We start from the raw sequence: 21,654 nt of genomic DNA, 5'->3' as shown, positions 1-21,654 counted from the left end.
GCTTGCTGGCCCCCAGCAGTGGTCCCAGGGTAACCAGGGCAGCTGCTATTTGGTGGCCCCCCACAGCTGGTGCCACTGGGCCCCCTCAAGCAGAGCCCCCTGAGCAGTGACCTCTCCCCTCAAGATTTAATCAGGAATATTTATAGTATAAATCATGGACTGATCACAGGCTTTGAATTTTTGTTTATTGCTCATGACTCGTCCATGACTTTTGCTAAAAATGCCCGTGACTAGTAGCCTTATCAATAATCACAAGCATGAGTTTAAGGTAAATGAAGGAACCTCACACACTGCTTGACTGTTTGTTTTGGCCAGTTCATTTATTTTTAGGAAGACACCACTACATTTCAGATCTACCACCTGAGGCAGATTTTAACATTTCTAATTTTATGTATACTACGTATGATACCTGTTAATCCAGAGCAGCAGAGGTACATGGGGTTCGTCTACACTTGCTCCCTAGTTTGAACTAGGGATTCAAATGTAGCCGACCAAAATTGCTAATGAAGCGGGGATTTAAATATCCAGCGCTTCAGTAGCGTAATCTTGCCTGTGCACTATTCCGCTCGCCAGGTGATTCGAACCAGGAAGTGCGCTCCAGGATGCATTAGTTCAAAAAATGAGGAGTAATGTTAGTTTGAACCAATGCGTTCTGGAGCATACTTCCTGGTTTGAATCAGCTGGCGAGCGGAATAGCGTGCAGGCGAGATTATGCTAATGAAGCGTGGGATATTTAAATCCCCGCTTCATTAGCAATTTTGGTCGGCTATATTTGCATCCCTAGTTCGAACTAGGGAGCAAGTGTAGATGTACCCTAAGACTTTTCATATCATTATTAGTAGCAATTTATTTAAATATTGTAGAGTATAAACAAAAACAAAAAATAATGTTTATGATCAGAAATAGCATCAGCCTAAGAATTTCAGTTGTAAAGTGCATTACAGTATATTGGACAAGGGCAAAAACTACACCCCTATATTCAAGCTCTTCCCCTTCTGAAAGCAACTGCAGCTCCCACTGCAGTCATGGGAGTTTTTCCACTAACTCCACTGGGTTTAGATAGGGACATTGGCATGGGGCACTCAGATTTGTTATCCAAATCCACTTCTGTGGATCTATCTATCTATCTATCTATCTATCTATCTATCTATCTATCTATCTATCTATCTATCTATCTATCTATCTATCTATCTATCTGATATGATCAGACATAATCAAGATCACACAGGAAGCTCTGGTGGAAGCAGAGAACAAACTCAGGTCTCCCAAATCCCATTGGACCATCCTTCCCCTCTGAGTGAAACTCAGAACTAGATCTGGCCTAATTTCCAACTCCAATTTATATGCATCAAATGTCCCATGAGCATGTGCACTCATTGTCATAGGATTTCAGCCTAAATTGGTAGAATTTTTAGGAACTCTTGATGCTATGAAAGTTCCATCATTATAGGGAAGTTTCTCACAAGTTCATCTTATAACATTCCCACATTGTTTAATGCAAACCCAAACTGTAATCATAGTTCAACCTGAAATGCAAATTCTGATTCTTAAATTAAACTTAATCTGAAGCCAGATCTAGTTTATTTAGGTATATCTAATTAAGCAATAAAATGTAATTTGATGTTCTTGGTCATAGGATATTGAGCTGGCTTTGACAAATGCCCTAATTTAGTGATGTCACAATCTAGTAAACTGGTACAAAGATTGCATGGGTTATACAGAAATATTAAAGACTCATTTGTTAAAGTTTTCATTTTTTTTCTTTTTATTTGGCTCTGAATTTGAACAAAATTATCATCTTTGTAGCTGCACTTGGTAGTAATACACAAATCTGCTTTCTAGATTTCTTTCATTGTTTTATATGTACACAGATATATATACACCCACAAATCTTTCTCCCAACACAGATCTTTAAATTCAAAGACTGTAATATTTTTCAAGGGAATAATGCATTTGTTTTTGTTCTAAATTTCAGTCGACGCTGGCGTCGCTGGAACCGATTCAATCGAAGAAAATGTAGAGCTGCAGTAAAATCTGTTTCATTTTATTGGCTGGTTATTGTCTTGGTCTTTCTGAACACATTAACTATCTCTTCTGAACATTACAATCAACCTGACTGGCTGACACAGATCCAAGGTACAAAGACCATTTTCCATGTTTTTGACTACAGAAAATTGAAAATGCTCCTTGATTACTTCTGCATTTTGCCATTTGGTAGTTAATTTGCTATCTTAAGTACTTCCAGCTAAAGAAATTGATAGGGCATGGCCAATGTTTTCTATTTCCACAGCTGCAACACAGCTTAATGAGATAATTTGCAGGCAAAAACCTTCAGTGCCAAATTGTAAACATGTGCCATTATACTTTAGACATATTACCATTATCAAGCCATGTGATTAAAGATAAGGAAGGACAAATGTTAATTTGCACAGCAGAATAGGCTGTGAATCATTTTGTCTTAATTCTAGTCTGGGTTTGAGCTATGTTTTTAGCAATAAATTAGAATGATGTAACATTAATGGTGTCAAATACAAAGGAAGCAATGTGTATTTCCCTCCAGAGAGATAAGCTAACTGGCACAGAAAATGGATAGAAGTTAGTGAAAATATGAGAACTACAAAATAAATAAAAAATATTTGAAACATTATAGTTTTCTGAATGTTTTGTTCCAGATATTGCAAACAAAGTACTTCTGGCTTTATTCACCTGTGAAATGTTAATAAAGATGTACAGCTTGGGCCTACAGGCTTATTTTGTATCCCTCTTTAACCGTTTTGATTGCTTCGTCGTTTGTGGTGGCATTGTTGAAACCATACTGGTGGAGTTGGAAATTATGTCACCCCTGGGAATCTCAGTGTTTCGATGTGTTCGTCTTCTACGTATTTTTAAAGTCACAAGGTAAGATTATGAAATAATGCATTTCCCTGTTGCTAATTTTAGGGGTACTTGTATGGTGATCAGAAACTCTGTTGTAATATTTCATCACGCACTGTTCTTTTACAGTTTTTTTTTGTGTTAACACACGCATTTTAATTTATAGGCACTGGACATCCCTGAGCAACTTGGTAGCATCCTTGTTAAACTCAATGAAGTCCATTGCTTCACTGTTGCTTCTGCTTTTCCTCTTCATCATAATCTTCTCATTGCTTGGAATGCAGCTGTTTGGAGGCAAATTTAATTTTGATGAAACTCAAACAAAACGGAGCACCTTCGATAATTTTCCACAAGCTCTTTTAACTGTATTCCAGGTAACTTTCTTTCACCCCCTATGAAACGTTTTGCCTTTGATGATCAACAAAAATGTTTAGGTAATTTTGTCTCCTGAAAAAAAATCACAAATACTACTTATTCTGTTTACTTTAAGTAACATTCTGCTCATTATATTCAATATTCTGGTAATTTTGCATCATTTGTATCATTTGTTCCATATCTTATTTGATCTATCTATGCAACATAGCTTTCATGTTACTTCATTAAATTAAATATTCTTTGTCCATCAAAGACACAACTAGAAATAAAAGCTGGAAGTTATGTAATGTGAAATAATGTTTTTCCTGTAAGCTTGTTAACTTTGTATTTTGTGGGAGATGCATGTTCAACTAGTTCTTAGTAGGATACATTGAAAAACATTTTTAAAATATATATCTGTGAGATTCATAGCATGTCATATAATACAAAAACAAAGTATGGATTTCTTTAAAAGGACACTATACGTTTCTTTTAAAAAATCTTATCTGTGTTACTAGTAATTAACTATTAAAACCAAAAGAATTCTTACAATGTAACCTATTTTTTTTCATTGTTTATGGTGTTTATTTACATTTTGCATTTCTCTCAACTAGGACAATAAAATTAGGATAGTATCTTTCATTGTTTATTCTAGTCATTTTCACATTCAGGGTTGTAGGCATTAGCATAGAAGTGCAGTGCTTGGTTTGGGTGAATATTTGGGTCTGTGTGTCAATTCCATTCACTCAAATAGAAGTTCTGTAGGATGACACTTGAAACATACAAAGAAAAAAACTGTTTCCAAAAAATAAGGCCACCCTAATGAGAAATGTTTTTGGTAAGTCTTAAATTTTCTAAAAAATATATTACAAACAATGGGCCGTGCTTAACCTTACACTGTCCCTTTAAACATTTAGGTTGGTGTTTCCAACTTAGGGGCTTAAAGCCAGGCTGCTACATCCGTATCCAGGCACCTAAATAAATGGCTTGATTTTCCAAGCTTCCAAACTCTCACAATGCCCAAGGAAGCTGCTGAATTCTCAAGAGCTTGGAAAAAGCAGATATCTTATTTAGGTGTCCAAATATGAATTAGGAGACTGAAATAGTTGCCTTTGTGTGTGTATGACTTGCTTGCACAGTTACTTAATTATCTAGGGAGAGAGTCTCTGTGATGTATATATTTTGAGATAGAACTAGAAGCTTTTAAATTGCTGAAAAATATACACCATTTCCCTATAATCTGTTTTGTAATAATCAGGGCTCCCTCACTAATGCAAAACAAAGTGCTAAATTTACAGTAGATCAGCTGTAATAAACTATCCTCCCCTGTAGTAATCAACAAATTCCTTTAGATTTCATCCTTTGGTACATTAGCAAAGTTACAAGAGACAGTTGAAAGTATGAAAATAATTCATTCTCTAATCGCATTTGAGCTCCAATATAAAACTCTCCCCGTTTAAACCAATATGGTAATGGTCCCAATCACAGTTAGGACTCAGATTGGAACAATTTAATTTGAAGGTGTAACACACTTTAATGTATAGTTTTAGAAAGGGTTTGTGGACAGCAAGCCTTTAAAAATGGGTGCCAAAAACTAGTCTCCTAAGCCAGGGGTAGGCAATAATTTTTATGGGGGGACCTCTCCAAGAATTTGGAAAGTGGTGAAGGGCCTCATTCTTCAATATCAATGGAAGAGGTGTGGGGTTTGGGATGGAGATTGGGTGCAGAAGGAAGCTTGCAGTAAGAGACGGGTGCAGGAGAAGGTGTGGGGTCTGGGAGGGAGTTTGGGTGAAGGAGGCAGGGAGTTTCGATGTGACCTTGAGCAAGAGGGGGTTTTGTGACCTGGGGAAAGGGACTAGGGTGTAGGAGGGGGTGGAGGGGCTTGGGGTGTGACCTAGGGCAGGAGTGGGTTGTGAGTTGGGGCATAGGACTGGGGTGCAGGGGTTTGAGTTGTGACCTGGGGCAGGGAATTGGGGTTCAGGATCTGGGAAGGGATATCGGTGCAGAAGGAGAGGCAGAGGATTTGGGTTGTGACCTAGGACAGGAGAGGGCAGTGACATGGGGCAGAGGATTGCAGTGCAGGATCTAGGAGAGGATATGGGTGTAGGAGGGAGGCAGAGGGTTTGAGTTAGGTGAAGTAAGGGGGGAAAGGGTTGGGATGCCAGAGGCAGGCTCTGGGTTGGAGGTTTACCTGCTTGACTCCCAGCCAGCAGCCTTCCCAAGCACAATCCCCGCCTGCCCTGCCCCTGCACTGGTTGCAGGTGTCTTGTGGTTGGTTTTTGAACAGCTGCGAGAGAGGGGAGGGGAGGAGGGTGCTTTGCAAGTTGCTTGTTGACAATAGGCAGCTCCCTTTGTCAGGAAACTGGCCAATTGGATTGTGCTTAGGGTGGGACCAGCGTGCAGACCCTTTCCTCCCTCCCCCAGAACTCACAGCTGTTCAAATAGCCCTGCAATGGCTACATTTCTCAGGAGTGTGTGGGGGGCAGGCAGGGAGTCTGTGGGCTAGATCTAGAGGTTTGGTGGGGTATTTTGCCCACACATGTTCTAAGATATACTTAGGTTCCTAAATGAGAGTCCAGATTTAGATTTTCAATGATCCTGAGCATGGGGACTTCAGTAGGAGCTGCTACATATGCAGCACCATTGAAAATCAGGACCCTTAATTAGGTGCCTACATAAGAATTTAAGAGATTAATTTTAGGCAACTTTTTGTTTTGATCTTGGTTCAGACCATAAGTGTAGACATAGTATTCACTGTCATAAATACTTCGTATAGATAAAAACTAAGAGAGCTAAACCAAAAGAAGCTTATTTAAATATATTTTTATGAATATTGTATAGCAGCAAGCAGAAATATTAAAATATCATACAATATTAATATTAAATATATTTTATATGAAATATTAAAATATTGTATAACAGCAAACAGATAACTCTAATGTTTACTTTATAAAACATCCTATGCAGAGTGATCAGATTTATAGATCATGATAATTGATTACATACATGTTGTAGATAGAGGAAACAGAAACTTTTTTAGTCTTTTGACTGTTGAGTGGGTAACAATGAATTTACTTGTTAGATTCTAACAGGTGAAGACTGGAATGCTGTGATGTATGATGGGATTATGGCATATGGTGGTCCATCGTCATCAGGAATGGTAGTCTGTATATACTTCATTATCCTCTTCATCTGTGGTAACTGTATCCTTTCATTTCTACAAGTGACATTTGCATTCCATGTAAGCATTTCGGAATAGAGCTGTGAATTTGTGCTTAAAAGGGACTGAACCACTATGACACTTAGGACATTTACCTGCCCTCTGTGCAACTGATTGAATCAGTGTGAACAGGAAAGCACATTTTCTGTACTGCATTTCTTCTAAACGGGTGCTCCCTCCTGCTCTCTGCCTCCCTTAAACAAATCAGACGCCTGCCAGCGAAGCATTACCATCTCACCACCTCTCTGACAAGAACTAGTGCATATTTGCCCCTTCTTTCTCAAGTGCACAGACAACCTCATTCTGTCTACTTGTCTTCTTTTGGCCGCCGTCCCTATTCTGATCCATAAAAGTGCTCTGACCTCCATGACAGCAATGTCTTATCCCAACCTTGTTAGTTCTGACAGTGTCTGAACAAACAACAATGGATGGAAGCGGGTCACATTAGGGGATACAAGTTATATTTTAGGGGGTTCCTCGTAACAGGAATATGGAACTATTTGGGATTAGCTTTACCAAAGTGTTCACCCGCATGCTCTCGATCTTCCCAAAACTGTTCTTTGTCCTAGTATGGTATGTTTTAGTAGCTACCCAAAGTTCCAGTAAACTAACATACAGTTCTCCTTGTAATAAATGAGTAGTGAAAAGTTTAGGAGTCAATAGATATGGCAAAAATATTAGATTAATTTTACTATATTTTATATTGATATTCACACTTCATTGATATGGGTTGAAGTATGGAACTTGACATGAAATGTAGTGCACACAGAAAATATTGCAATGTAAAAAAATCAACTTTCGGAAGTATCTGATTTAGTATCTAAAATACCGAGTAGTAAGTGGAACTTGTCTATGCCTGTGTAAACTTCAGTTTCATTTCTTTTAAAAATTCACTTTATCAGTGACTAGTCTTTTACTGAGCAATCTGGTATATATTTTTGTTGCAATAAAATTAATAAGCTTAAAGCATCACTAGTGTAATTCTGTTGGCTTACATGGAGTTACAGCAGGCATTCATTTGGTCCAGTAAGTAAAGGTATTATAAGCACTGCATCCAGCTTTGTGAAGGTATACACTTAGTTTGGGAGCATGGGCTTTATGTCTCTCACACTGTCATTTTTTCATACTGATAAGGAATAAACTGAACACAGTGTGGTAACACATAATGTCCTTAATATTAATTGAATCAGATATCTTGCTAAATGTCTTTTTGGCCATTGCTGTGGATAACTTGGCAGATGCTGAAAGCCTGAATACAGCTCAGAAAGAAGAAGCAGAAGAAAAGGAGCGGAAAAAGAATGCCAGGTAAAACAGTAGTGGAGTGCTAAATGGGAGTTCAGTATTCACACACTTAACACGTGTATTTATTCCTTTATATGAATAGCTTGACAAGGTTCATAGAATATTAATTTAAGAGACAAGGACAGAAGATACCATACATATTAACAAAGACTAAACTGAAACTGATTTTAATTTAAATTTGGCCAAAGTTTTGGGATGATGAAATGAATTAAGGACATTGTGATAATCCATCTGAGGTTTAAACATTGAAGTATAAAATGAATGTGCAATTAGAACATAACTGAATCCCTAGATGTAAATGTGCAACTCCTGTTCAGACAAATTCCGCAAATTTTACATAGACAGCAAGCAAATCTTCAATTGAAATCAGTGTAGTCCCATGGAAGTCATAAGAGATGTGTGCATGAATCCAAGAACACAATTCATCCCTTAGTATGTCTATAAAGATAATGCATTATATTTTTAAGGGATTAGCTTCTGGAGTTGTACGTAAAAGGATAATCTGTTAAATGAATCTAGTGCACTGGGATGAAACCTACTTTATCACCTTTGTACATGGCATGTCTTCTTTGCTGCAAATGTCACTTCAAATCAAGTACCTGTACCTATAATTCCGTAGGCATAACCTCTTCATTTTTAATAAAAATGCTTAAAATCAGTTAAAATCGTTCTTTCATCAGTCTTTGCTTTTTACTTAAAAAAAAGTAGTTGTTTGTTTTTCTTTCTGTGTTGTTCTTTTTTTAGAAAAGAGAGTCTGGAAAATAAAAAAGGTAACAAATCAGAAGGTGACCAAAAGAAGCCCAAGGACAATAAGGTGTTTATTTCTATAAAATACTTTATCCTGTTTAAAAAGTGCCTCTGTTGTTTATGCTAATAAGGTCTTTTCAACACAGATGTGAACTATGTGATTTCTTTTGTAGTGCCACATATTTCTACTAAGTGTTTTTCCCTCACATAAGGGACAGGAAATTGTCAGTGCACATGATTTTCATCCTCACAGAACTGGCAAAGGGACCCCAGACCCTGCTATTCCCTGAGGTCCATGAAGTTTCAAACTCCCATAAAGGCTCCCGCAGCTCCTATGTATGCATAGCTCCTGGCGGAATGGCTATCTCTGCTCCTCGTGATGCTCTACAGCTTCACTGGGGAGAGAAGTTATAGAGCAGAACATCAGTAATGTTGTTGGGTTTAGCATAATCTTTAGCATTAGGCTTCTTGTAGATTTCTGCTGAAAGGCAATACTGAATGGTAAACTTCCTATAGAATTTTTAAAGCACTCCATGTAATTTCCATACTGGTTTTATTCCTATTACATTCTGCAGATCTTTTTGCCTAAGTGTAGAATCACAAAAATGTTTGTTGGGGTTCAAAAAACAGATGCTTTAAAAAGATTACAGCTTTCCTTTCTTGCTCACTTCCAAAGAAATCAAGCCTTCGAGGCTCTGTTGATACAAAAGAGTAAGAATGTACCTGGCTTCTCTGCTATTGGATATTTCATTTGTTTGATTTTTGGGGGGTATCATCTACATGCTTTGATTAAATGCTGAAGTTTAATTTTTTTCTGAAGTGTATTTTTGTCATTGTCATAGGTTACAATTGCTGAATATCGAGAAGGAGAAGATGAGGACAAAGACCCCTATCCACCTTGTGATGTACCAGGTATGCCAGCAAGACTATAAACATGTTTAAATCAGGACATTGAACTATAACTGTAGGGTCACATTTACCATTGCTGTGTCTTGATTCAATTCCTTTCAAGTCAGTGGAGTTGGACCCTCTGATGCCAGCAGTTATATTTGCTTATGAATGCAGTGCTATTTCTTTTTCTGTAGCCCATTTAGATAGTACACATTAAGTAATATAATTAAAATTGAAAATGGTCTAGTAGCACTTTATAGACTAACAAAATATGTAGATGGCATCATGAACTTTCGTGGCCACAGCCCACTGCCCACGTAAGCACATGATACCATCTACATGTTTTGTTAGTCTATAAAGTGCTACCAGACCATCTGTTGGTTTTTTTCTGTAATAGACTAACTTGGCTACCCCCTGAAGCTTCTGATAATTAAAATTGTCAGTCTGATAGCTATTCTAATAATATTTCTCTGGGTGTTGGGCAGAATCTGGAACTTCCTTGAAATGGGTAGATTACAAGGAAAATTTCAGAGCGAATGCTATTCATGCCCTGTCATCTTATGTGCTTCTGATGGCTTTCTGCAAATACACACTTCCGTCAAAAAATCAGGTTGCTTCTGTCTCACTGGCTATTACTTCCCACCCACTCTGTGAACACTTATTCTAGACACATCGACATTGAAGACAGACACTGGGATGTTAAGTAGCAGGCTGCAGTTTTATTAAACTTAATACAGGGGAAGGGCACTATCCACTTTGTTACCCATCTACCAGGCATTTTAAGTGGTTCCAGTGGAGGGGTAGGAGGGCTCCTATCATATAACCTATAGGACCAACAGCATTGCTGGACCTCCAGGCAAGGTGGAGGAGGGCATGGCTCTGCGTTCATAGGAGGGACGAAGTCTCAGACAAAACAGGCAGGCTGGGGAAGTCAGCCCTCAGTGCTGCCGTGCCTCCCCCAGCCCTCAGAGCTGCCTGCAGCACACCATGCAGAACTCTAGCAGCAATTTAAAGGGCTTGGGGCTTCTGCCATTGCCAATGTCACAATAGCAGTAGCGGTGGCTGGAAGCCTCAGGCCCTTTTGAATCACCAGACCCTGGGGCACTTTCTCCTTTTGCCCCTCGCCCATCAGTGGACCTGCATATAACCCACATGTTAGGATAGATTCTCCTCAGCCTACCCTTAGGACTCAGTTTGCTCTTCTGAATCATTTCACACACCCCAGGAAGGGGCTAGATTATATTTAAATGGGGATGGAGGAAGATCTTGATTTGTGAGGGCCACAATGTGTCCTCCTATCCCATGCATGCAAGGCCCCTCACCAAAATCCCATGTTTTTTTCTTCTGGGAACAGTCCTTTTATCCTTTTCACCAAAGCTACTGGTCCACCAGTTGCAACTAACTAACATCCCTCCTTAGTACTACTACTAATGACTGAATTCTGTTCCTGTTAAATCTAACTATGCTGCTGTGCTGGAGGTAGGTGAAACAATCCACTAGGTCTTCACCGATTTGGCCCTAATAGGAAGAAAATATTCCTTTCTGACCCTCAAAGCAGGGAGGCACTTGGTCACTTCCAGCATGTACTGTCCTTTCCTTTTCAAATGGGGCTGTCCCAATAGCTACCCATCAGATTTTCTACCCACTGACGCAGCTAATTTACATTAAAATTGACCATTGTGCAAAGTCTTTTTACTTGAACTTTATACACAGAGAAGTGAGAGGTTATGGGATGGGTGAAGGAAAAACCACCAACCATTGTGAAAATTAACTTAAGGCAACTACCGCTCTCCGTCTAAGGTGTGGTAAGGACTTTGAATCACTACACTGACTTTCAATAGGAATTAGGCACTAAATGACCATGAAAAGCCACCTAAAGAGTCCCTTTGGTTTGTAAATTGGTTAATGAAGGATATGTCTCTGACACCCATGTGAATGCTTGTATATTAATTAACAGATTTTAATGCCATCTGTTAAATATATATTTTAGTACAATCAATAATTTTATATTGTTATGAACAAAAATGTAATCTCTTTTTATTTTATAGTAAAAAAGTGTTTAATTTAAAGTAGGTGAAGATGAAGAAGATGAGGAAGATGAACCAGAGGTACCAGTTGGCCCACGTCCCCGAAGAATATCTGAACTAAATATGAAAGAGAAGATAACACCGATTCCTGAAGGGAGTGCCTTCTTCATTTTCAGCAGCACCAACCCGTAAATATTGCCTGTATAAATACCACTTCTGTACCTTGAGACTTCATAACTGAAGATCTAATTTTGCCCTCATTGAATTCCAGGGCAGGACTCCCATTAACTTCAGTGAGAGCAAGACCGGACGTTAGAGAATTCATTAAATACATGAATTTAGTTCCATATACCCTTGCTGAGATAGTGGTATATTCCAAAATTCAGCATTCAAGATAATAAAAACAATCAAAAGGAAAACAATAAAAGCTAAATGCTTCAGGGAATTGGGATTAGGATATGGAGCCTTTGGATAGTATGAAGAAAGCTGTTTTGTTAATCAATGGAAACTGACCATTTACTGTACGATTGTGCATGTTAAGCGAGTAGAGTCACCATCAACAGAATTGGCAACCTCACTGGCAGTGTCAGCATAGAAATTAAAAACTGACTTGGCTTAGGGACAGAGCTACCATCTCATCATTAGAGGTCCTTCTAGATCTAGTTTGAGGAACATTTGTGGAGCAGTATGTGGGGCAGTTTGTTCTACTGCTGCCCCGGTTGAAATGATTCGGTTAATAAATAAATAATAATATATCCAACTTTAAATTAATACATATAAACCCTTTTGCCAGATTTCCAATTATGTTGAACATCCACAGATCTTACTGGTGTCATAGGTGTAGCCCAAAGTCATTATGTTAAAATCCTCTCACACACCAAAAATTGTGATGACTCTTGCAAGGAACAGTAGGGGTACAGCTAGACTACAAGTTTTTGTCAGAAAAAAGTACACTACGCACTTTGCATACCTTTTTCTGATTCTTTTGTCAGAAGAGGCTTTTCAGACATTTGGACTGTCTAGACTGAGACAAATGTCGGAAAAAAACCCCTCTTTTGGAAGCCCCCTTCGTCTTCATAGAATGAGGAATACAGGGGCTTCCGAAAGAGCACGTTTGCTTTTCTGCAAAAAAAAAAAGCGGAAGAGCAAACACATTTCTTGGACGTGGCGGAGTTTTTTCCGGTATCCCGAAGACCCCCCATAGTCTAGCCATACCCTTAGATTGGTTTGTGGCTTTTCCTTCTAAGTGAAGTAGGTAGCTTCTGTTATCATGGCAGGTAATTAGCATGATCAGAACATACTGAGATCCTCTATTGACTAACAAGAGAAAAGATCCCTTAAAAACTTACTGAATCCTCAGAGGAAGCTTTCAAATCTATTTCATTTTGCTGATTCTGCTTTACAACTGATATGAACTTGGAGTAACTTTACTGAAGTGTTCAGCTGGTCTGAGACAAGAATTGGATCTGATGACTAATGCTGCGAAAAGGTGAAATCATCTTTACATGGTGGCTTCCTAGAAGCAAGCACAATCTTGAAACAGCTGGTAGCCTCATTAAGAAATTCTGGTTTGACTAGAGTCGTGAAGTATCTAAATGAGACATTGAGTCCAGTCCAACTCCCGCTCAATTTGGGAATATTTTTATTGGCTTTAATGAGAATTGGCTCGGACTCATTGAGCCTGAAATTAAGGCTATACTGCTGCAGAGGAATATCTGCTAGTATGGACTGTGGTAGAGTCAGTCCTAGACCTCTTTGTCCCAGACCCCTATTCCATCCACTATTCCACAGGTTAGGGGCTGCGGTACTAGTCCCCCTTGTCTTTTCTGGCATTTGAGCGTCTGTCTCTTGGAAAAAAAAAAGAGGTGTTGGGGCTGACACCCGTGGTCAGTCAGGGCTGAGTAAGCAGCCCTTCTTAGCTACCAACTGAACTCTCTGGCCGCTTGGGGGAAAGGGAGTCTCCAAACACTCCCTGTCAGAGCCCTGTCACCTCCCCATGTGGTCTTTGGCAGTGCTGATATTGTCCTGCTCAGCTTCTCTGACTCTCCTTATCAGTTGTTAGTTCCTCTCTACTCTCCCTACTCCTCCATTCTTCTCTGCCCTCCCCCACAGGGAAGCTTTTTAAAGAGGTTCTGTGGCAGCCGGAAATCAGCTCACCTGGCCCTTAATTCATTTATAGCAGCCCTGCCTCAGTTGCTCCTAATTAACCAGGGCCTTGTTGTTTTGTCTTTTTCCAGAGCTGTCTCTCTCCCCTTCTATCAAGCCCTTTAACCTGGCCTGTCACAGGACTCCTTTGCTTGTACACAACGGGGACTAAAGCTGAGATTTTAAAAAGAAACCTAGAGGAGTTAGTCATCAAAATCCCATTGGAAATCAGTGAGAGCTAGGAACCTAATTCCCTTAGCCTCCTTTAATAATACCTGCCTCAAAGTCTATGGACCAGATTCTGAAATCCTTCACCAGAATTTAAATCAGATCAGTTTATCTAGATTTATCTTGGTGTGTCTGAAAACTGAATCTAGCCCTGGTCTTGGAATTGTTACTGTAATTCTTGGCCGAGAAGCTTAGAATACTGGCTAGATGTGACTCCTGCCTGCTGTGAATTATTTACACACATTGTGTATTTTATTGTCTTTTTTTTTCAGAATTCGAGTGGGATGCCACAGACTCATCAACCACCACATCTTTACCAACCTCATCCTTGTCTTCATCATGCTCAGCAGTGTTTCCCTGGCAGCAGAAGACCCAATTCGCAGTCACTCTTTTCGAAATAACGTAAGTAAAAATATGTGTGGCTAAATCTACTTCAATGTTTAACATACTGTGCCCTCCTTCTGGCTAATAAGTAATCATTTTGCTTATTTTTATAGTGTAGACCTACATAGGGTTGCCAGATGATTTCAACAAAAATACCAGATACACTTGACATTACATAACAATTTACATGACATCTTATTTAGAAAATACCAGACATTTTTATTTTCTTGTTTATATTTTCTCAATTTGTTTCCCAAATAGAAAGCTCAAATACTGGACTGTTCGGTTCAAAACCGGACACCTGGCAACCCTAGACCTACATGTTAGCACATTTTAACTACTCTGCATGTATTTCTCTCTTTTTTTTGCTCTCTGAACATAGTAAAATGTTAAATATTTTACAATTTTACATAGAATATCACACTGTTTGTACTGCCTATACTAACTAGCACAGATCCCTTTGAAAAGTAATGCATGCAACAGAGACGTATTTTAATTCCAAAGGAATTTTACTTTTTATCTGTGTTGATGATGTTATGGGCCTGATCTTTTCTCATGCAAATGGTCTTAGTTATTTCAATTACCCGTATATTGGTGGCAGGATTAGGCCACATATAAATAAAAAAATTATCCAATGAACAATTTAATTTAAAAAATGTATGATGTGAAAAGCAGAACATTTTAATTCATTTTTAAAAGTGTTATTTGAATCTGTTTTTCACTATGTTTTCTACTTATAAATGTACATTATACACCCTGACCATGAAAGAAAAAGGTGGTATAGGTTCGACCTCCCTAGTTCGGCACCCTTGGGACCTGACCAGTCCCGAACAAGACAATTTGCCGGACCATGAGAGGTCCCCTGCCACCAGCCCCCTGTCTTTCCCCACCGCTGGCTCTGCTTCTGGCCCAGCTGGCCCTTCTGCCTCCGGCCTGCCTGGGCTGCCAGTCTTGGCTGAGCTGCCACATGACACGCCCCATATCGCTGGCCCCAGCCGGGCTGCTGGTCCACTAGCCTCTCTACAACCAACCCCAGCCTCACTACCCTCATCTCCGAGCACCAGCTGAGCTGCCAGACTTCAGCCCTGGCCCCACTGCCACCGGCTTCAGCCCCAGCTATGCTGTCGGATGCTGGCCCTCCTGCCACTAGGCTCCTATCCCCAGGGCTCTCTGATCCAAGAACATCCATGGTCCTGCCTATGAATAATAATCTCTTCTTTTATATATGAACGAGTTATCTTATGGGATGCCAAAGACATATGGGCAGCCCCATCAATTTTGTACATGGAGTTATTCATACATTAACAACGCAATACTGTACAACAGCTGCAGCCTGATATTTAATTATCAGCTTGATAATTTTTCTTTCAAATATATATATATATATATATAGCTAAAAAATTAAAGCAAAAGAATTTTTGTTAATGGAGTTCCAGGGTTGTTAATGGAGTTCCAGGGTTGATTACAACTATTATATATGAACACAACTTCTCTTTGTTGGCTTTTAAAGTCTTGAAATAAATTTAAGATCAAATCATGTGACAGTTATCTTCTCCTAATTCTGCTTTTAGAGCTGTACCCATTTTGTAGCTGTTCAATTGTTATTGGTGCCTTTGGAAATACATTTTTCAACATATAGCAGTATGGATTTGCATGTTTCTACAAGGGTTTATTTTGCATCACGCTGTAGTATTTTTCTAACAGGTATGTAGAGAGTAAATCCATCAAGAGTTAGCAGGAAGAGTACTTAACTCACAAACTTGAGATTTATGACCATGGGTTATGTTCCCTGTTCTCTCTAATTTGTTCTGTTGCCATAGGCAAGTCAATCACCATCTCTGTAACTGAGTTTATCTTTTTGAAAAATGAAGCTAACCTCTTATTTTTATAAAGGAATTTAGATGCTCAGTGCCCTAAATATTAAATAGATAGATTAATGCCTTAGCTTAATTAATATTGTAAGTGCTTTGGGGTCAGTGGAATATATAAAAAGAAGCATTTATTTTATTGTAATATAATAGATTGTAAAAATCTTCTTATAAGCATGATATTTTGATCATGATATGTTAAATATTTCTTTATTAATGTCTACCACTGAACAAGCACAGTGTTACATTTTAAAAGATGTTAGAGGCAAACTACCCTTCTATTGCCATATTATTTAAAACTGTACAGCTTATGTAAATAGAACATTTAGGGCACATTTGTGTCAATGGGTGAGATAAGAAAGAGAGCATTTTCCCATCCAAATATCTACAACTACATGGCTATGATTTCATGTCCATTCCAAATTCATTAATCAGCAAACTGCAGTACTTGGCAGGATTGAGAATCCCATAGAACTTAACATTCTAAAATCCATAACATACTAAACATTTTGCAATACCCACAAGTAGCAAAAACACCAGGCCCTGAGAGTTTCTGAGCACCTGCAGATCCTAGTGATGTTGGAGCATTTGACTCTTGTTGGTACACACTTGTCTGCTGGTGAAACATGACAGATCCCAACATTGTTAGTATCAGAATCTTTTTTCCGATTGTCTAGAAACACTATTGGGGAGTTTGGGATTTTTCTTTCAGAGGAGGAAACTCTTTGATCTCTTTTTTGTTGTATTCCTGTGTGACCATAGAGAAATCATAACTGGCTGGCCCATCAGTCAGTGACAGACATGGGGCATTGAGTGATGAGGCAGTTTAATGGGTTTGGAAATTGAGCTTTCAAGTTCATGTCATATACAGGGAGACAGACACTTAAGAAAACTAGAAAAAAGCCCTCAATACCCTCTGAACTTACAGGTAAATACTTTGCTAAACAATAACTTTTCACTTCTATGATTTTGTGTAAATCTACAAAGAAGTCTGAGAAGCTTAGAGCAAGAATGATTAATGAATTGAATTTGTTCTGTTTTTGTTTAAAAGTACTACTCTGCTGCAAGGGTGCCATCTATAGAGTACTAGCAGGGACAGTAGACTCTCCCACTCCTCCAAGGTTGGAACCCCTGGATTTCATACTTCAAGTCTGCTTAAAGCGGCATGCCTTGACTCCAGAGGTAGTTCTTAAATGCAACAGAGTTTGAGCTTTGGGATAGGGGGTTTGTTATTTAACAAAAAAGAGAGGCAAGTGATTAAGAGTAACAAAAGTCTGGGTATTCAAGTAATTGAAGGATCTTTAGATTATCATTAAAACATTGCCCAGTACTCCACTTAAAAGATTGGGGGGGGGGATAGGAATGAGTGTTGTGCTGTTGAGTTTTGCATTTGGATTACTGTGTTAAATTTACAAATGTTCTTGAAAAAGGGGTGAACAGGGATTCAATCCAAAATTGACTGCAAAGAGCTATAAAGGGATTTCACAAAACTGGGTGATTGGGCAACACAAAGGCAAATGGAATTCAGTGTCGATAAGTGCAAAGTAATGCACATGGCAAAATATAGTCCTAACTATGCATACAAAAGAGCTGTTATCACTCAAGAAAGAGATCTTGGAATCATTGTGGATAGTTCCCTGAAAACATCTGTTCAATGTATAGTGGTAGTTTAAAAACTAAAACAACTAACAAAATATTGGGACTCATTAGGAAAGGAATAGATAATATGACAAAATATCATATTGCCTCTACATAAAGTCATTGTATGCCCACATCTTGAATACTGTGTGCAGATCTGGTCACCCCATCTAAAAAAAGATATATTGGATTTGGAAAAGGTACAGAAAATGCAACATAAATTATTAGAGGTAAGGAACAGCTTCCATATGAGGAGAGATTAACTAGACTGGGGCGTTTCATCTTGGAAAAGAAATGACTAAAGGGTGGGAGATATGTTAGAGGTCTAGAAAATCATGAATGGTGTGAAAAAATAGAAAAAGGAAATGTTATTTATTCCTTCACTAACATAACAAAAGAAGTTGACCCAATTAAATGTATAGGCATCAGATTTAAAACAAAATAAATTATTTTTTCACAATCATCTTGTGGAACTCTTTGCCAGGAGATGGTAGAAAGGCCATCTTGTGGAACTCTAACAGGGTTCCAATAAGGATAAAATAAGTTCAAGGAGGCTAGGCCCATCAATATCTACTAGCCAGAATGGGCAGGGAAGGTGTCCCTAGCTTCTGTTTGCCAGAAGCTGAGAATGGGCAACAGGGGATGAATCGTGCTGATTGCCTCTTCTGTTTATTCCTTCTGAAGCATCTGGCATTAGCCACTATTGGAAGACAGGATACAGGGCTAGAAGGACCATTGGTCTGACCCAGTATGGCCGTTCTGATTTTCTTATATAGAGCTGAAATGTATCTGCCCACTTACGTAACCTATTATAACTCACTCCCCTTCCAGAGCTGAGAAAGAGCCAAGTAGTCCTGATGGGATGTTTCTCCACAGAGTTTGTAACAAAGTAAGAATGTACATTAAAATTTTAAGGCTAACCAGTGTGCCTTAAGTGACTTGCCAGAAGATGTCAGAATGTTAGTTTTAGAACGGAGTGGGTCTCATATTTATATTTTCTTTCTTTTATGTAGGAATTAGATACTGTGCTCCTGTCAGCTAACTGCTAAGTTGTCTTCCAAAAAAAGTAGAGTTCTCCAGTACCTTGGTAGCCTTTGGATAGAGATGATGTGTTTAGGGGGAGGGTGGATGGTGTTGTCCCCCCTCCCCTATTTGGTGCTTGGTTTGTACTGAGCATGATGAGTTACACTGCTGAAGCCTCTGTCCTCAGTCTGCCCCCCATGCTCTCACTTTCCTCCTCCTCCCCCATCACGGCATGCACAGATAGGCCCCCTCCCACCAAAATCTGAAATGGCGCCCCTACTTTGCTGCATTATTTCAGAAATGTTTAGTTTTCATTTAGTGTTATGGGAACAAGCAGTTCATACACGTAAAACTGCCATTTCTCTTTTTCCATGTGTTTTAGAATCACAATGTATAATACAATACATGGCAAAGATATCTGGTTTTTTTAAGTTATATGTGGTAACTTCTGATTTACATTTGTTCCGTATGTGCAGTTTTTTTCTCTTTATAAAGAATGCAGAACACCTAACGGGGGGTATGTCTACACTACCCCGCTAGTTCGAACTAGCGGGGTAATGTATGCATACCGCACTTGCTAATGAAGCCCGGGATTTGAATTTCCTGGGCTTCATTAGCATAAGCGGGGAGCCGCCATTTTTAAATCCCCGCTGCTTCGAACCCCGTGTAGCGCGGCTACACGGGGCTCGAACTAGGTAGTTCGGACTAGGGTCCTATTCCGAACTACCGTTACTCCTCGTGAAACGAGGAGTACCGGTAGTTCGGAATAGGCACCCTAGTCCGAACTACCTAGTTCGAGCCCCGTGTAGCCGCGCTACACGGGGTTCGAAGCAGCGGGGATTTAAAAATGGCGGCTCCCCGCTTATGCTAATGAAGCCCGGGAAATTCAAATCCCGGGCTTCATTAGCAAGTGCGGTATGCATACATTACCCTCCTAGTTCGAACTAGGAGGGTAGTGTAGACATACCCTAAGTGAAGTTCCATGTAATTCAGATGTATCAGAAAAACTTTGCAGATAAACCAAAATATAAGCTTTATGCATGTGCATTGAGGGAAGAATAGACCACCATAGTACATAAAAAGAATACAGCTATCAGATCTTCTTCTGTATTCCCCTTGAAATCACCACTACAAAGCAGTTAGGTTGGATGTGATATTTTTTTCTGCTTAAGTAATTTTAAAATAATAACCACAGTAAATAAAAACAACCACTATAGTTCTAGGCAGCTTTAAGGCTCCTATGTATAAATGGGTAGGTGACCTGTAATCCAACACAAAATTTATTTCATTTGTTAAGTAAACAGCGATGTTATCTGAAAATGGCTCCCTGTAGCTGAAACAAGCATTGTGCCTACCTGGAGTTGTAGCTGTACTCTTGAGTTTGTCAGGTGCTTCGCCTGGCACTCATACCAGGGTGATGGGTAACCTTCTACAAACTTAATTAGACACACAGAATGCATACTCAGGCCCAATATCATATCTCCTAATATTTCATTAGTGCTGCATATCTAGTACTAGTGGTGTCATAAAGAAGAAGCCCTTCATCTTACTATCAACTTTGTACCCTTTATAGATAAGAAATTGCTACAAAGAAGAAATGTAAAGAAACAACCTCATAGGGAATATCATATGGTGAATTTTGAGGGGTAATGACTGAGGTTATATCACCAAGTCCCTTCTTTCACTTACATGTAGTTTTATGTACAGAGGCTGCTTTGTGGTTGCAAAGCCTCTACAAACCCTGCAGAAGGAAGATGGGGCAGGATCAGAGGTGGATTGAATAGAGGCCCTGATCTCTTCCAGGCTTCTGCAAGTGCATATATTTGAAGACTTGCAGCAGAGACTCTCAGAACCCAGGTCAACCGACTCGGGATTATGGGGCTAAAAATACAGTGTAGACATTCAGGTTTGGGTGAGAGTCTGGGCTCTGAGACCTATTGGACCAGGCTGTGCAGCCTGAAGAACTTGGCTCTTGATATTATAAAAAAAAAGTTAAAAAATGTTTTAACTTTGTTTAGAGGTAAACAGAAGAGTGTGTGTGTGTGTGTGCGCGCATGCATGCACACACACACACACACACACACACACTCTTGTATTCCTTCATAAAACGTTCAGTGGCAATATGTGCTCCTTCTACCCATGAAGTCTGGGTAAATATATTCTTATAAATAAATCATACTAACTGATAAAGAAAAGATAATAAGTAGCAAATTCTTACTCTAGAAACAGTGTGAAGGGCTGAATACTGTTCTTTTACATCTAGAAGAGCACTGAACAGGTGTACCTCTTGAACAGACAGGCTGTAAAGGGTTATCCCTCTGCATGGGACACGGAGAGCATGCCTGAGGGGAAAGGAGACGGGAACAGGCATGCTACTTTCCTTTACTGCAGAGATGCACAGAATGTTGTACCCATACTCCTACCTCTGTGAATGTTCTGGGTTTGATCACCATAGACAACCATGCTGTCTGTACCTATGCTACCATAGCTCATTATATTAGTAAGAATGCAGGGAGAGGGGTAGGCTGCCTTGGCTATATCGCTAGCCCAGCAAGCTATACTTTCTCATGGCATGTCTCCAGTGTGGGACAAGGTTTAATTAAGATACGCAACTTCAGCTATGTTAATTGCATAGGTGAAGGCAAAGTACCTTAACTTGGCTTTTGGCGCTGTCCACACTGCAGGAAGCTGCAGTAAGAACACTTTCCCTTCAAATTCTCTTACTCTTTGTGGAAGCAGGACTACCGGCATCAACCAGCTCCGCTAATCCAAACCCTGGAAGATTGACAGTGGCAGCTTTGATCATTCTCTGTAGTGTAGATGTACCCTGTTCAGTGTGCTAGCTGACCAGCTCAAAATGTGCTACCCCCAGCATTTTGTCTAGCTTCAGTACAGATATACTGAATGGAAAGAGTGGTTCTTGGTGAACTCTTCCTTCCATTGCTAAAATTCA

General features: G+C 39.4%; 1 protein-coding gene across 1 annotated transcript in view; it reads left to right on the top strand.

The window, feature by feature from the left end:
• Positions 1–21,654, top strand: part of CACNA1D (calcium voltage-gated channel subunit alpha1 D) — a 365,513-nt gene that overhangs the window by 217,969 nt on the left and 125,890 nt on the right. Inside the window, exons 12-20 of the mRNA XM_075938914.1 lie at positions 1,976–2,136; positions 2,673–2,898; positions 3,041–3,248; positions 6,311–6,431; positions 7,639–7,753; positions 8,495–8,564; positions 9,340–9,409; positions 11,459–11,603; positions 14,061–14,190. Coding sequence (XP_075795029.1) covers positions 1,976–2,136; positions 2,673–2,898; positions 3,041–3,248; positions 6,311–6,431; positions 7,639–7,753; positions 8,495–8,564; positions 9,340–9,409; positions 11,459–11,603; positions 14,061–14,190 — 1,246 coding nt within the window. The remainder of the gene's footprint in view (positions 1–1,975; positions 2,137–2,672; positions 2,899–3,040; positions 3,249–6,310; positions 6,432–7,638; positions 7,754–8,494; positions 8,565–9,339; positions 9,410–11,458; positions 11,604–14,060; positions 14,191–21,654) is intronic.

Source organism: Pelodiscus sinensis, chromosome 11 (assembly GCF_049634645.1).
Source record: "Pelodiscus sinensis isolate JC-2024 chromosome 11, ASM4963464v1, whole genome shotgun sequence".
Taxonomy (NCBI): domain Eukaryota; kingdom Metazoa; phylum Chordata; order Testudines; family Trionychidae; genus Pelodiscus; species Pelodiscus sinensis.
Note: the sequence above shows the minus strand (reverse complement) of the source record. Positions and strands in the feature narration are given on the sequence as shown.